Source organism: Mchenga conophoros, linkage group LG23 (genome assembly GCF_057382185.1).
Source record: "Mchenga conophoros isolate Kocher_MC1m ecotype Shallow Benthic linkage group LG23, M_conophoros_male_GT1.1, whole genome shotgun sequence".
Lineage (NCBI taxonomy): Eukaryota > Metazoa > Chordata > Actinopteri > Cichliformes > Cichlidae > Mchenga > Mchenga conophoros.
Window position 1 is genome coordinate 18774167 of NC_140547.1, and position 16853 is coordinate 18791019.

Consider the following 16853-nt stretch of genomic DNA (forward strand, 5'->3'; position numbering starts at 1 on the left):
CAGTCCATCAGCTTTTACTGGAGTATTTTTTAACAGTACTATCTGCACTTCTATAGATTAACTAGGTATACAATGTCTGTACTTTTGCCAATTCTGCATTTTATTCAAAGCAGCTTTATCTACAAGTTGTTTCAGAATTTTTAAAAATGCTCCTCAAGGGTTCGGGTTAATGGGTTAAAAGAGCTCAAATAGGTAAAAACTAAGAAACAGCGAGTAAGTGGCGGTCAATGTTGAGTACAATAGCTAATGCTTCTGTCAGCTAAGGGCTTTTTATTTTTTATTTTTGATGAATCTTTTCATTGTTTTCTCACCTAACTCTCACAATCATTCTCATTCATCCATTCACAAACTCCAAACTTGTTAGTGCCTGTCATGCTTTTTTCTCTTTTTTTCTCTGCTTTGCTGGTGACTGTGACTATCCAAGTAAAACTTGAATACAGTTAATCTAAAATACACTTAGAAAGCATAGACATCTTACCAAGTTCACTGTCTTCCAGCACTCTCAGTAATGCCTCGCATAAAAAGAAAGATGGAATGGACTCAGTGCTGTTATCTCTAACAAGGAAGAGACCAATAGGATCATGGGGAAATAAAATGAACCATAAAATGTAAATGAAATGAAGAGGGACAGCCTACTATTCATGCTATAGCCATCACCTGGTGTTACAGCCGAACTGAGTGAACTGGTGAAATGAAATAAAGAACACCATTGTTGTTGTTTTTTGTAATTTTAGTTTCGTACATACTGCAGGTGTCTGGAAGTTTTGGTTGCCCTACCTAAGCATCTACCTAGCTAAAGCTAAGCAAACATAAAGGAAGTAACTTTTTTCAAGTAGCAGATAAATTGTAAAAGCAACGTTTCTATCAGTTAAAAAAAAAAACATCAGTGAACACACAAACTGTGTGTGTGCAGTTTGTCATATATCAGATATTGGGTGTGTGCATGTGACATCATGTTTTTTCATATTGTTACACATGCAGCTAAACAAACTGAGGTGAACTAACTATGTTATTTAAAGCTTGCATGGAAATCCTCTGCAAGTTAGTGCAGGATAAACAGGTTAGTTTGTTAGTTAGTTTGCTGCAAAATCAGCCTCTACAATAAAGACAACAGAAAATAGATATATATTTTATTTTCCTTCTTTTTCTTCACATTCAAGCTGATTATAATCAGAATTAGAAGTATTAAAAAAAATATACTAAAGTTTGTATTCCCATCTACTGATATTATTGTATCATTATGTTAACATAGCACAAGGTTCAGTTAGCTTTGCACAAAAATAGATGCTCACTCAAAAGCAGAATTTGTCAGCCATGATCATATGACATTAAAGTATCCAGATTACAAATGCAATGTCGATGACTTTTGGGGTGACTGTGGGTTTGTGCTCCACCCCACGGCTGTATGTTTCCCGATTTATGAAATCCTGGAAACACCCCTGCTTATACCTTCTTTTTTCTCCAATTTCCCTTTATCTTTTTGTGTTTTAATAATTGAATATGTTCATTTTGTGTGATAAATATTTTGTGTGTGTGCATGCTTTCAGAGATATTGGGTTTCTGTTCACAGTCACTGCACTGATTGAAGGCAGAATAAATAACATGAAAACTTTCAACCTGGCAGCTGTGTAAGGTGAGCGATTCTCTAAAAGATACACGCAGACATCATCAAACTGGGGCTCTTGTAGAGATGTTACCCCAGAATTGATAGTTTCTCTTCATATCTTCATTTTTGCTCCATGGATAGATGATCCAATTTGTCTTGGCCTGAGGCAGGTGAACAAAAACAAAACTTTTGTCCAGCAGTACGACTGACTGTCCACTACTGGGAGTCTGATGTTTTGCTCACCAGGGTAGCAAGTCGGTCACGTGACTGTATACTGTATGATGAGATAAGTTCATATTGCTTGAATGTGTTGTTACAGTAAACAAGAGCAGAATAAATGAAAACAAACTCAACAAAAACCTCTCAGCTTTGAAATGAAAATACACCAGAATGTATCAAAAATGAATCAGATGTGCAAATATCACATTATTATGAACAAGAGCAGCTTAAAGAACCCCCAGAAAACCCCGAAAGACATTTCAAAGAAATACATTTAAACTTCTTGAACATCACATTGTAATACCATGGCCCTTGTAACCCACTGTTTATTTCTGGCCACTAGCTCCCACAAGATTTGGGTTGGGTCCTGTAGGATGCCAGATGCCAATGCTGGGCTCTACCACAGAACTCCAGGTGTGTTTAACTCCTACTTCATATGCAAATTTCAGAGGTGAAATGAAACCCTGCCCTCCTACGTACACACTGGCAGTCTCAAAAAAATGATTAACGATTTTTTTTGCACTAGCAGCAGTAGTGAATGACAGTACCGACCAGTCTGTGTTGGAAACCGTGCTTCATTAAGAGTTAATGAGAAAGATCAGAAATGTGAGGTTTGTAGTGAGATGCAGGTGGCCCGGCATTGACTTGATGTCTCCAGATGAAGGTCCAGAAAAATTCGTCTCAGGTTTGGAGACACATTTATCTGCAATAAGATAAACCACATGAGGCAGTAGCTTTGATATCACTTCTTTTTCTTGCATCCTATACATCTTCTAATGATATAATGTGGCATAGGATTCAGAATGAAAAGAAACTTCTGAATTATTAATCCAAGCAGTTTTTCACACTGGGAAGATGCTTCTTTATTGACTGTAAGAACCAGAAGAGTTTTGAGTGCTATAAGATTATATGCTGTTTGTGGGGAGTGTGATCGGTAGGAGTTCTAATTTAACTGTATTGTTTGAGCACATTAACTAAACCACATGCCATAGATGGGAAAATGTTGCTTACATCGCTTCACTGAAATTGGATATTCTCCAACTATAAGATCTCTGACGGTTGTTTGACATCATTTATTATGCCTGCCTGGATGTTTTGTTTGACCACAGTGATACGAGCACACTGAGCTGTGGGAGGAGTTTGAGTGCGACCAACCTGACACAGTGACCTCGATGACCTTGAAGTCCATCTGTGGGATGATGCACTTATAGAAATTGCTGTCTGATATCTGGATGCTCTTCAGGAGGACAGAGACGTTTCCCTCTATGTACAGATGAGGAAAGCTCTGAACCTGCCCTCTAAAAGTCTGATGTTGAAAGCAAACATCTGTGTTGCCATCAGTGATGTCCAACAGGATTCTGCCTTCTCTGTCCTCCCAAAGAACCTCAAACCTCTGAGATAAACGCTGCAGCTCGGAGCAGATGCAGGGCAGCAGGACGTCATGTCCAGCCGGAGTGCAGACATCCAGAATGCTCACTGACAGATACACAATGTGTGTAACAGGAATAGGACGATATATAAAAGCATGGCTCAGTGTGAGCTACACATGAGATAATGTTTAGCAAAGCCCCTCACAGATCCCAGTCTGATCTCTCTGTTCTGAAAACATCAAACACACTGATCACTGCAGACGTCTGCGGGGGATTTAAACCCTTCCAGTGATTGAGAACGAAAAGGAACACAGAGGAAGACTCACCTTTGTCAAAGCTGATGATGAAGATGGTGAAGAGGACAGCGGGGCTGTAAAGCAAAGATATAATGTGTCAACACACGACTGCAAATATATCTCAGTGAGAGCAGGTGAACTACAGGCCTCTCCCCAGTCTCTGAATACTGCAGTTTGGCTGAACAGGGCACAGATACAGGCCACTTTAAACTCTCAGCAGACCACAGGTGAGGCAGCGTTTTAGCTGCAGACATTAAATTGGATATGTTTGAAAAGACCCGAGGAACTCACAGACAGCGCATACAAATAGAGAACAGGCTCTGGTGATTCTGCAACTTTGCAGTCACTGTGTTTTCCATGCTCCCCTCCGACTGCAGCTAGCTACAAAGTGATCAATCCTAGCTATTTTGTCAGCCTTCCTGGTGCTGCCCACTGAACTCACTGCATTTCCTGTGCAGCAGAGCCGCAGACCACACCCTGCAGCACACCCAAGGATTTGTGTGGCAGTTTCACTTTTTTTGCCATGAACGAACACAAATTATATTCTGACATCTTGAGATTACAACTAATTCAAAACTCTGCCATTCATTTGTCCCATTGGAGCTTAGTAAGGCATCATATGCCCCGTCGGATACTAATATCACACAAAGTTGCTTGACTGGGCAAAAATGGGCAACTCTTATAACCTGGTAGGAAACACAAAGAATAATAAATTTCAAGTGTTGAGTTTACAACAAAAGCCTCAATTGTGTCATTTATTACAGTAAATCACAACGAAAGAGCATTTAAAAAAAGGCATTTTAATAAGTTTCAACCAGAAGTGGCTGTGATGGAGCCAAGTGGTACAACTGGATGCATATAATTATTATATTTCTACATATACAATTATAGTATTGATATATTTAAGCAGCTGAAGTTGGAGCAAAAAGTAAAAAAAAATAAAAGCATGTGAACTAGACAGAAATGGCCATCATAGAGGGTTAAATCATATTTGATCAGAGACTGAAGCTTTGAGCAACACCTAGTGGCCGTATGACACCGCCGCTCCAATACAAGCTTCGTAATTAAAGGTCCATCGTCCATGAACCACTGTTTTAAATCGTCTTCAGTGCAGAAAAATGCATGTGACCAAGGGCGTCACATGATTGGATCAACACTATCAAATGGTCCAAACCATTTGATAGTGTTACGTAACGTGTGAGATGCGTGTGAACGTGTTTTTGAAAGCAGGAGAAAAGAAACTAAAAACTGTTTCCACAGGCACGCCTTCTTCCAACCACTGCTTTACACAAGTTTATAGATCCATCTTTGCAAAACTGTATTTATATTATTTGCATAAGCCCAAGTTACAGCCAGCACTTTGTTACAGACACATTCTTCTGCTGTCTCCTATTTCACCACTAGATGTCGCTGAAACTGAGCTTTGAATGAATGAAGTGGTTCAATACTGGTGCATTTCTTCATTTGGGCATCACAAGTTACACCCAAAGCCATCAAGCTGCTGTTGAACTCCAAGTTTAAGGAACACGTATCCCCAACAATATGTCACTGCTGCACCACTAACTTATCCAAAGAGTGTCCATCAGTCTTGAACAAGCTCTGCTTCTGCCCTGTGCTCTGCTACTTGCACTATAGTCTCCAGCACATCAGTCCATCCACACAGAGCCACAGCCCTGAGCTTCGAATGTGGTGGAGGAAACCACGCAGAGAGCTGGCTCCAGGCTGGAAGACTGTGCTGAAACTAAAAGAGTGCTTGTGATCAAAATAAAGCCTTTTAGCACGCCAAGTGTACGCTGTGTGCATCCAGTCTCTTCACAGTGACAAAAGCATCATTTGCTGCTGGCTGACTGTCTACAGTCATAGACACAGTGACCTCAGTCCCTCCCCTCTGTACAATCTCCTTGTTGTTGTGTTCCACTTAAAATGTGTAAACATTAACGCAAGCGGGCTTCAACTATTTCAGAGCTGCTGCTGTGATTTCAGTCAAATCGAATCTTTTGATGTTTGGTTTTAGTCTTTTTCATTATTAGTGCATTTATAGCAAATGCCAGAACCCAGACTTAAGAAGCAGCATCAAGCTTGTGATAACAAATGTTTACCTAATTATAAAAAAACCAAGAGACCAAAGGTGTAATAACAGCTGTGTATTGTCTTTTATATCTGTAGAAAGTATTTAAACCCAGGGCTTTTCCGGTTCAGGAGAGACTGCTGGTCGTTTGTTCTGCGATGGCTGCTCTCGCCAAGCTTGGTTATGTTTTTTTTTTTTTTTATTAAAGGATAATAGCTACTACTCACCGTTTGTCTGCAAACTTTATTAAATGAAAACTTCCACAACACTATAAAACAGCAGGGCTGGAATGCATTGTGCAGACATAATTTTTGCAGTCCGACTTCTGCATATTGTAGCGTCAACATGGAAGACATCCGCATCACATTGTTAAGGAGAGACGAGTGTAAGAGGAAGTGTATCAGAGCATCAGTCAGCTGCTTCAGGTCCAGCAGGAGGCGAGGAATCAGAGAAAAACTCAGAGTTTGTTGCAGAAGACCTGGCAGTGAGCAGGTGAGGTTCACAGAGTCTATTGCCATGGTAACTGACTCAGAGTTAAGTAAATTCTCATTCTGGAACAGAAAACCTCAGTGTCCCTGATCTCAGGATTAACAAAGTTGTTAACTACACCTGCTTCCAGCCCAGATTAACAGATTAACTGATTGGTTGACAAGCATCTTTTTTTGTTGTTTTTCAAAGAAAGATAACTCCATCTCCACCTTCACAATGTAATTTCTAATAGTTAAAATCATCCTGGTCACAAAAGATAAATTCAAACAAAAGAGGATCCAGTTATGTTCTCTGAGGGACACCTTGAGAAAAGTTTCTTACTACATGTTCCACTTTAACAGTACAGAAAAGCCAAATATTATTTGTTCTAACTACCAAACAGTGCTCCTTAGTGTCTTGATGCATGCTCAATCGTTTATACTGCACTAAACTGCCCAGTATTTTTGTGCAACATTTGAATAACACAAAGTTAGTCTATTTAGTTTGGTTTTCAGGATGTTTCACAATAAAAAAAAAAACATAATTTATTAAAACACACCAAATCCAATATGTGATTACAAATTATTACATCAGACATTTAAATGTACAGTCTTTACCTTTAAATCTAACCTCTCTTCTTTCTCTCCTGTCCTCTTTCTTATCTTATCTTATCTTATCTTATCTTTTTCCATCTCTGAGTGAAGTTAGCACATTCTTTTTTCGCCCTGTGAAATACAGCAGCTGGACCTTTAGCTAACGACACACTGTGAGACAAATTGAAATCAAACAATTTGTGTGTTTGCTGATGTTTGTTAATCTGATAGAAACACTGTAGAAATTTTGAATCGTGGAGAAACGTTACTCCCTTTATGATTATTCCTATTCTGTAGCATTAGCTAGATGCTGAGTACAACTTTGGGACACCTGCACTGTTTCCGGCCCACTTTAACCCCCGAGTATACAGCTATTGATGATACTGTTGAAAGAAAAGTAAGGAGTCTGTTTTAAAAATGTGAGGAGTAGAAAATACAAATATTTGTTTAAAAATGTAGGAAGTAAAAGTCAGAAGTTAGAAAAATAAATATTCCTGTAAAGTACAGATACCTAAAAACTCTACCTAAGTACAGTAACAAAATAATTACGTCCCACCTCTGGTTGCTGGTACTGCTGTTCACGCACCGACAGCTAACGTGTTTGTTACTTTGACACATTTGCTGCATCTATTTTTAGTTTTTTTTTTTTATTGTTTTCTCTCAGCTTCTCATCTCCACTTTTAGTCACTTCTTCCACACTACATTTTTCTAGCTGAGTGAGCGCACAGCAAAGTTAGGGAAGGGACATTACATTAAAAGATGTGACTGAAAATGAACAAATGGGCTGTTGTCCATCCTTGTATTGTGGGTGCATAGCAGCACTTCAAGCCGGCCCGTTGGCCCACTGGGAAATGCCAGATTACCAGTCCAGCCCTGGCATTAACTTTAAAGAGCAGAAAAGCACAAACAGAGGAGCAGAGAGGAGAACCAGGTGGTGGCTGAAGGAGGTTACTGTTGCACCATGTGATGTGGGTTTCTCTGCAACACAAAATACAAAACATAATTTTAATAAGAGTTGACAGTATGAAAAAAACAAACCAAAAAAACATAAATTATTATTTTTTCTTTCAAGGAAGAAAACCTGAACTTGTGATCCTCATTTAGACTGAAACCAGCTACAAGAAGCATATCCTCTTAGTGGTACAGTAAATTAACCATGCATTCTAGTGAGTCAGTAAGCTCTCGATGATCTGTTTCCTGTTTGATCCAATTGGTTTTTAACATTACTGCTGCTTCTAGAAATAAACCTGACACTGAAATACAGGAATATAATTTGTGAGTTGATCAGAAACAAGCAATAGATCATCTTTAAACACAAGGACCAATTATACAAAACACCCACAAGAAGTTCTGTCTGCTGTCTGCTGTTCTGTCATCTGATGCCACAGGTGTAAGCAGTCGTTCCGGTGTAGCACATTTAATCTATTGATGTTTGTCTGTATTCCACCTTCCTAATAAGGTGCTCGTGCTGCTGAACTGACCTGTGACATTCAGAGTCATCTTGGCCTGATAGTCCACTTTGGGGATGTCGCACTCGTATGGGCCGGCATCGTCCATCCTCAGATCCTTTATGAGGATGGAAAGGTTTCCGTTCTTGTAATAGTCTGGGAAGCTGAACACTCGACCTGTGAACTTTGCATCTATTTTATCCTGTCTGCTGTTGATGATGTCCAATACAACTTTGTCATCCTTGTCCCTCCAGAAGGCAGTGACCGGCTCGGACAGCTGGTTAGAGCAGATGCAAGGCAGGAGGACCTCATCCCCGATGAAGCCAGTCCTCACAGACTGGCTGCTGCCTGCAGGACAACAGGACAGGTGAGTAACAGGTTACCTGTGCACAGCTCCACCACAGCTCTTTGGTTTAGCACATTTGGTGACCTCAGTAACACAGCAGAATCAACACTTACTGGATGCTCTTCTGCTGGAGGACAAAGTAAAAAACTCAGCAAAAACTCGTGAATTTCTCCAAACATAGAGAGGCCTGTCACTTTTTACTATCATTAAAATCCTCCACATAATGATGAAAAGACTTGAGCTCCAATCCTGGATGCTGGCTTTTCCATTGCTGCTGCACTGCCTAATGAATACTCAGTGCTGTGATGAATCTGAATGGCTGTGAGTGAGTGACCTAAAAACATCAACACCTCATTGCAAAAGTCATTCACTCAAACAGAAGCAGTTCTTTACTGCTATCCCTGCTCAGCTCTAAATCTTTGTTGTTGGACTTTAAACGGCCTCAAAGACTGCAGACTACGAACACATTTTTCAAACTTGAATCGAAGTCCTTCAAAGTTCCTCCTACGCCTTGATTTTCAGACTTGACTTCATTGTAACTGAAATCTATACAGATTCTTTCATTATATTTTTATTATAAACTGAATTATTTGTAAACAGTATAGATGAGGTACACTACATTCCCCAAAGTATTCAATTGTCTGCCTTGACATATGAAGTTGAGTGACAGCCCATTCCTAATCCATTTAACATTCTGTCATTGTCCTGGATCTGAGCGACCCAGGGTCCCTGAGCAGTTATGGACATGTGTATTTTTGGTGCTGCTGTCCCTCGTCTTCCTGGTTTGTGTCTGTGTGTGCGTGTCTGTGTGTACTGAGCACTGGTCTACAGGAGTCTTCAGGCCTGGTGGGTGTGCCCTACCAGGTGGCTGGCCACACCTGAGGAAATGATCACACACACCTGCAGCTGATCAACCATCATCGAGGGAGCTACAAGGCAGTGTGGCTGAGAGCTCCTCGACGCTGGATCGTCGAGTGACTTCCTGTCAGTTTCTCAGCAAATGTGCGAAGTAAGTCCCAGTCTGCTGTTGTGTGAAGGTACTCATAGCCGCCTTTGTGTGTGTGTTTCCCAGGATGATTTGTGGAAACGAGGAAGCAGCTGACGCAGTGTACATAGGGAATGGGGACACGGAGCATGGGTGTAGGGAGAATGGTAAATGGCCTGTATTTATATAGCGCTTTACTAGTCCCTAAGGACCCCAAAGCGCTTTACACACCCATTCACGCACACATTCACACACTGGTGATGGCAAGCTACATTGTAGCCACAGCCACCCTGGGGCGCACTGACAGAGGAGAAGACAGGGAGCGGGAGTCGGGAACACACTGGGGATTTATCATTGTGTATTAGTTACGACACTGTAAATAAACGCACTGCTTGCATTGAAGAGTTCTGCATTTTGGGTCCTACTTCCCCACACACCCACAGTTGGCCAGTGCTAATTGTGACACATTCAATTCAATGTTTTTTTTTATATTGCACTAAATCAATACAACAGTTACCTTAAGGTGCTTAATATTGTAAAGCTAAGACACTTGAATGATACAGAGAAAAGCCCAACAATCAGACAACTCCCTATGAGCAACTACTTTGGCAACAGTGGGAAGGAAAAACTCCCTTTTAACAGGAAGAAATTTTCAACAGAACCAGGCACAGGGAGAGACAGCCGTCAGCTGTGACTGGTTGGGGATGAGAGGAAGGAGACAGGACAAAAAGACCTGCTGTGGAATAAAGACAAAGATGAACATTTCATAGAGCCGTAAGGACCCCACGGACCAATGGATGAAATCAAATGTAATGTCCTTTTCTGCTGGACAAAACAGATATAATGCACTCAGGCACACAAACATATACATCAGCGATTCTTGGCCACCTTGCAGCCTCTTTATTCTGTGCATCACAGTATCAACAGATACTTGATACTTGATCAGCTCTGCTTTTCACTTACATGCAAGTACATACTCACAAAACTGGATCTAAATGCTCTGCTGCTCACAAAGGAAACAAAAACTAGTTCCTTTTTCTGAATTTAGAGAAATAAAATTTTTCACTCTCCGATCTCTGTTTCTTACTGCTGTAGATGTGCGTTCATCCATATATCTTTTTCTGCTTATCCTGGGCTGGACCGTGGGCACAAAACCCTAAGCAGAGAACCCCAGACCTCCCTCTCCCCAGCCACCTCTTGCAGCTTGTCAGGGCATGCTGGAGAGATAATTTCTCCAGTGTGTCTTGGGTCTGCCCCGGGGCCTCCTATCAGATGCCCAAACCACCTCAACTTGCTCCATTCAGTGTGGAGATAGTTCATCCACTCCATGTTTAAAAGAAAGGCCAGCTACCCTTCAAAGAGTAAGCTGATTTTTGCCGCTTGTGTCCAGAATTTCGTTCTTTCAGCCAATAACCAAAGCTCATTAAAATAGTTCAGGGTAAGGACATAGGTTGAATTGAGTAAATTGAGTGCTTCGCTTTTATGCTAAGCTCTTCACCACGATGGACCGGTACAGTGTCCGCATCACTGAACCTGCGCCAATCCGTCTGTTGATCTCCAGCTCCCCCTCACTCATTTACAAAACCCAGAAATACTTAAACTCCTCCATGTGGAGGTTCTGATTCTCATTCCTGCTGTGTCACACTGCAAATCGCTCCCGACAATACCCTGAGTTGAAGTCCTGGTGCTGTACATGTTTTTGTTTTTTATGTATATATTAAAGAGAAATCACAATCAGACAAGGTGTTTACATTCAGAAAATAACTATAATGTGATCAGTGGAAACTACTGAATCATTAAGGCTGCTTTCTAATGCACAGTAATGGACCTATAGTTCCACACAGATGTTGTTTGTGCATGTTTCCCCTGTTTGCTCGGAAGAACCTGGCCTGATGCAATGACATGAGTCAAAGCATCAACAACATTATCATCACTGAAGTAAAGAAAACAGTAAACTAAAATTAGAAAACCCTGTGTGGCAACAGAAGAGAAAAAAATCCCCATCTAAACCCAAAGAAAAACAAGTTGAAAACCATAATTACAGCAGAGATTACAGGGCTGATCTTCACCCACAGATCCAGACCTCTAATTACAGCTGAGAGCGCTACAGTAGCATGTGGAGGTTTACTCGGCTGGTTTCAACAGGCATGCCTCAGATACCAGTGGTAGGAACTAAAACTGAGATAAAAAAAAACAAAAAAACCTGCAGACAAATTGAAGTATTCTGTCCTCTAAATTAGGTACAACAAATAGAATAGAATAAAGCCCACCACCCTCACACCTGGTGATCTTTGCTCAACATTCTCCCCCCATGAATCACAGCACTTATATCAGAGAGTGTGTACTAATCTCACCTCACAGCTGTCAGAGTCTGTGAGCTGGAAGGACTCTGAGGTCGTTGTTTCTCCCGATGAATCACAGTAAACAGGTTTTAAAATATAGTCTCACCTGAGCTCAGACTGCACAGCAGACACAGCAGCATCACCGAGCTGCAGAGAGGCGAGCACCGACAGACACTTCTGAGGATGACCATACTTCTTGCTGCTGGTGTCACAACTGAGAGAAAAATGGATCCTCCCCGAGATGAGCTGTGATACCCAGCAGGGCTGTCCTGCCTTACTTTACTTATTTATTTTGTTTATCTGTCTGGTCTCCGCCCATAACCACGGCTGCGTCTTAAAACCAATGCTTGGAGATGACAGAACTTCAGTTGTAAAAAATGCTAGCCAAGTGCCCATTGCTATTTAAAAAATGCAATCTTTCTGAGCAGCTTCTGGATTCTTATTCAATCTGAAGAAGTGCTAACTTTTTCACCCCGTAACCCGTTAACACTCAGGGCTGGATCTACATGGGTGGCTTGGGGTGGCATGTGCCAACCTAAAATAATCTCTTGCCACCCTAGTTTTGTATATGACAATTTATTTATTAAAATAAGCCAGCATTAACAATGTCACCCTAGCTACAATTTATATTGAATATAAACTCTAAAACTGAATATATTGCATTGTGTTAAAATCCACAGTTAAAAATGATTCAGCCCATAGCGCAGACCGGCTTTATTTCCTGTTGTCAGCAGCAACCAATGCCTATGAGTGCCTGTGGTCTACAGCAATCTCCTGTGGACATTTTGAAAGTTACTCCGCGCTGGCCACCCGTCCTGATTTACTGGGACCAGAACTAAGGGTACAATGATCAGGTGATCTTTTTTATTGAATAAAAAAGATGTATAAATACATAAAATTACCGCTATACTACATTTTTATGTAATAATTAAACATCTCCATCATTAGCATGTATGCAGTGGGTCCTCCTTGTGGCAGAACAAAAGAAAACTGCACAGAAATGTTTAGTCTTATTTAGTTTTAGTCGGGTTTTTATTAAGAATGATAGATGAACCTGCAATATCACACTTAGCGACACAACAAAGGTAAATTCTAAAAAACAACCACAGACGGAGGAAAAGAAAAAAAAAACCTACACAGGCTACTTTTTCCTACATTTCCCACAATGCATCCAGATGTATGTATCAGGTATCAGTTCAATTCCTTGGATTTGTTAGTCTGCCTGTCAATAGATCCTGTTTCTTGGTTTCTCTTTTACTTTTACTGATTTCAGTTTGTGTGCTGGAGGAGGAAAATAGTGTAACAGTCTGCAGCGTAGAGATGGACATAAATTTTATTTTTTATAAAAGGACGAGAACACGATGGTAAAGTGCAAACTCTGTTCAGAACAGAAACGACTGCTTTCTGATGCTAACACAGCTTTGGAGCTTTGCAGCCATGCTAACGCTAAGCTAGCTAAGAACCCAGAGTGTTGATAAAGCTTAATGAACGCTGACCCCAGTCCAGCAGCCAGACCCCGAACTTCAACAGGTAACAAACCTATGAGCGGTCTGGCTGCAGCGTCCATTTCAACCCGTTTGTGTTGATACAGTAAAATCATCGTGGCAATCGCATTAAAGTCTCTTTGTGTTGTTTTTCATCTTTGCTTTGTGCTGTTGGTTTTGTGTTTACCTCAATCATATATCAACTAAACAAAGTAACAAAGAAAACTTATGGAAATGAAACATTTTGCGAACAATCCGTTGCTCAGCATCAGACAAATGACGAGCAGAATTATTCTAGTGAACTAAAACTAAAAACAGGAGATGGCAAAATTACAAACTTTCTTTACTTAAGTAGAAGTGCAAATGCCTGTGATATAAAATACTCCAGTAAAAGTTAAAATACTGAAGAAACTTTTTTTTACACAAGTAGACAAGTAACTCTGAAATGTACTCAAAGTAAGAAAGTATAAAGAATTGAATTGAAGAACAATTCTACTAAATTCTACTTCACTGTTGTACGAAGGTCACTCTATTAATATATTAACATAGCTACTAAAGTGCCGCTTAATGGTTGTTTATAAAGTGCTCAAACTGTGAGTGTTCAGGATATTTTGTACTTATTTGAATCAGAAACAACAGTTGCAGGAAATATAAAACACAGCAGATCAGAGATATCAATTATTTATTAATAAAGGCAATTTAAACAAGACAATACTTTAAGGTGTAATTGAGCTAAACCCGACTTAAGTTTGAACCTGTGTTTACTGTAAAGAACAGAAGAGCACAAACAGAGCAGAGAGGAGAACCAGGAGGTGGTGGTTGGAGCATGTTACAGCTGCACCACTAATCGTAGCAAGGTCAGGATGTGGAGTTGTTATTTTAATAACACCAGGTTTTTCTGCAACACAAAAAAGTTCCAGTTTAATCAGAGCTGAACATGTAAAGAAACACTGAAACACCGAACTGGTGAAGATCATTTGGAGCGTATTCTCTTATCTCCACAGTAGAATAACTGTTCATTATAGTCAGTGTTTGAGCTGTAGATGGGCTGTTTCCTGTTTGATCCACTCTGTTTTTAACACTACTGCTGCTTCTTGAAATATACCTGGCACTGAAATACTGAAATAAAAAATGTGGGCAGACAGGAAACAGGAAAAAACAAGGAAGAAAACATCTTTAAACTGAAGGAATTGAATCAAACTGGAGAAAAATCATACAAAACACCCACACGAAGTTCTGTCTGCTTCTGATGCCACGAGTGTAGCTAATTATTCCACTAAGGAATATTCAAGCCACTGATTTTGTCAGTATTCCATCTTTGCATCAAGACACCTATCAAAAAGGACCCAGTGTTTGCTTGTCCACATATGGCTAAAAAGAAGACTCAGAATAATTTTATGAGACAGTTTGGAACAATTTGTTATGAATCCAAATAAAGATATGAGCTGGATTAAGGCTTAAAATTCATTTAAGGAAAAAAGCACAGCTCACAGAATATTGTTCTTTTTCTTGTGGTGCTACTCTTGCTTCCAGATGCAAATTTCCACTGAATTAAAAAGTCATGTTAAATAAAAGGAGTTAAAATGGTAAGAAAGATGGTCGAAGTTCACAGGTTTCAGTGCAGTTTTCATCTTTGTTAGTGTGATCAACCCAGCTAGCTTCAGTAGGATTTGGTGTTTACTGATCCTGCATGACTTGAAGGGCTGAGTGTGGACTGTAACATCTGACTTTTATTGCTTAAATGTGCTGCAAATAAAAATTAATGTGAACCAAGAACACCTGATTTGAACACTCACTCCAACTCACTGATGACTGCAGCGTGGTCCTTTTCTGCACTTTTCAAAGACCCCTGAGCTGCTGCTGCACAAACACTGAGGTGTTCCTAATAAGGTGCTCATGCTGCTGAACTGACCTGTGACTTTCAGAGTCATCTTGGCCTGATAGTCCACTTTGGGGATGTCGCAGTCATACGGGCCGGCGTCGTCCGCCCTCAGGCCCTTTATGAGGATGGAGAGGTTTCCAGTCTTGTAATGGTTTGGGAAGCTGAACACGCGACCTCTGAACTTTGGATCTATTTTATCTTCTTTGCTGTTGATGATATCCAACACAATTTTGTCATCCTTGTCCCTCCAGAAGGCGGTGACCGGCTCAGACAGCTGTTCAGAGTAGACACAGGGCAGGAGGACCTCATCTCCGATGAAGCCGGTCCTCACAGACTGGCTGCTGCCTGCAAGATGACAGGACAGGTGAGTTACAGGTTACCTGTGCACAGCTTCACCACAGCTCTGTGCTTTAGCTCACTGTGTGCAAAGTCTAGTAGAAAATGTGAATGTAGTATTACTACTGCGACCATCACTAAAACAAACCAGCTAACTAACTAATGTATCAAAAGTTATCCTTGAAATGCTTGGCTATAAAATGAATAGCCACAGGGAACATTATCCTCCATGGAGGGTACCACGAAGAGAAGAACCATCAGAGCTGCAGAAGGCTGTGATGAAGAAAGGGGTGTGTAACCCTGAAGGACCTGACACGGCTCAGAATGCTCACTTTCAGCTACTTCATTTTATTCACAATGACTGAGTTTGTTTGCAATGACTGTGTTGTCAGTTTTTCGTTTCTGCTGCAGCCGTGCCGCAGACCATTAACCTGTTTTTGTTTTTTTTTTTAACTATGTTTCATCCAGTCATAAAGACCCCATGGAGTGTCTGTTTTCTGCATAGTGGACAAAAGGGTTGAATATTTGGGCACAACAACATGCACATAGGCGACTTTCAGTGACCATGCAGCCCATTTTATTGTGTGAGATAGTTGGTATCCACAGTATCAGACTCCCTGCTCAGCTCTGCTCTTCGCTTATATGTAAATATATACTTAAAATTGTGGATTTAAATCATTTGCTTCCCACATAAGGAAGAAAAACTACAAAGATCCCTTCTCTGATTTCATGGCTCAAATGTTATTTTTCACTCTCTGGTCTCTGTTTCATACTGCTGTACATGCATTCTGTACTGATACAGACTGCACTCTGTAAGTCTCAGATATCAGTGGTGCAAGCTAAAAGGACGACGCGCCCCACCAACACTCTGAACTCTTTATTGTCCTCTAAAAATGACACTTTCAGATTTCAGACTGGCTCTTCTTTAAACTCCTCTCTTACCTGAGCTCAGACTACATAGCAGACACAGCAACCCCACTGAGGTCCAGAGATACAAGCCATGAGGGTGAACAGGCCACGGCATGGACACGAGGATGAATACTTCCTGCTGCTGGTGTCTATTACAGTTATTTTTGGAGACACATACCAGTCAACTTTACTAAGACTACGTGGTGGGATTTATCTGGGGTGAGAGTGTGCAGCTGTGACATGTGGAAGGCTCAGTTCTGTAACTCTTCATTTAGCCCTCGTCCTGCATGTTTCAGCTGAGTCCCTTTCTGCTCTACCATCATATCATTATTTTATTTATTTATTCCCCTTTTGTATTTCCTTTTCCTCACAGGAACTGGGGACCCACGAGGCAACTGGATTACAGCAGTTCATTCACTGTTGCTCTCCTGGATCCACTGTCTGCAAGCTTTTCACAGGTGGAGTGTCCTGGAAACAGGGTGAGGTGGAGGCAGATGATCT

At 40.8% G+C, this 16853-nt stretch overlaps 2 protein-coding genes across 2 annotated transcripts; both read right to left on the reverse strand.

Annotated features, from left to right (window-relative positions):
• Window positions 1–5543: 5543 nt before the first annotated feature.
• On the reverse strand, window positions 5544–11986 carry LOC146546988 (T-cell surface glycoprotein CD4-like). The gene is made up of 3 exons (XM_085264049.1): window positions 11848–11986; window positions 8102–8416; window positions 5544–7598 (listed from the first exon to the last, which is right to left on the reverse strand). Exons 1-3 carry the CDS (start codon window positions 11930–11932, stop codon window positions 7480–7482), a joined length of 519 nt encoding a protein of 172 aa, XP_085120175.1. The 5' UTR covers window positions 11933–11986; the 3' UTR covers window positions 5544–7479.
• A 1966-nt stretch (window positions 11987–13952) lies between these two features.
• Window positions 13953–16506, reverse strand: LOC146546989 (uncharacterized). Its single transcript, XM_085264048.1, has 3 exons — window positions 16386–16506; window positions 15138–15452; window positions 13953–14123 (listed from the first exon to the last, which is right to left on the reverse strand). The coding sequence occupies exons 1-3, from the start codon at window positions 16465–16467 to the stop codon at window positions 13987–13989; spliced, it is 534 nt and encodes a 177-aa protein (XP_085120174.1). The 5' UTR covers window positions 16468–16506; the 3' UTR covers window positions 13953–13986.
• Window positions 16507–16853: the final 347 nt, after the last annotated feature.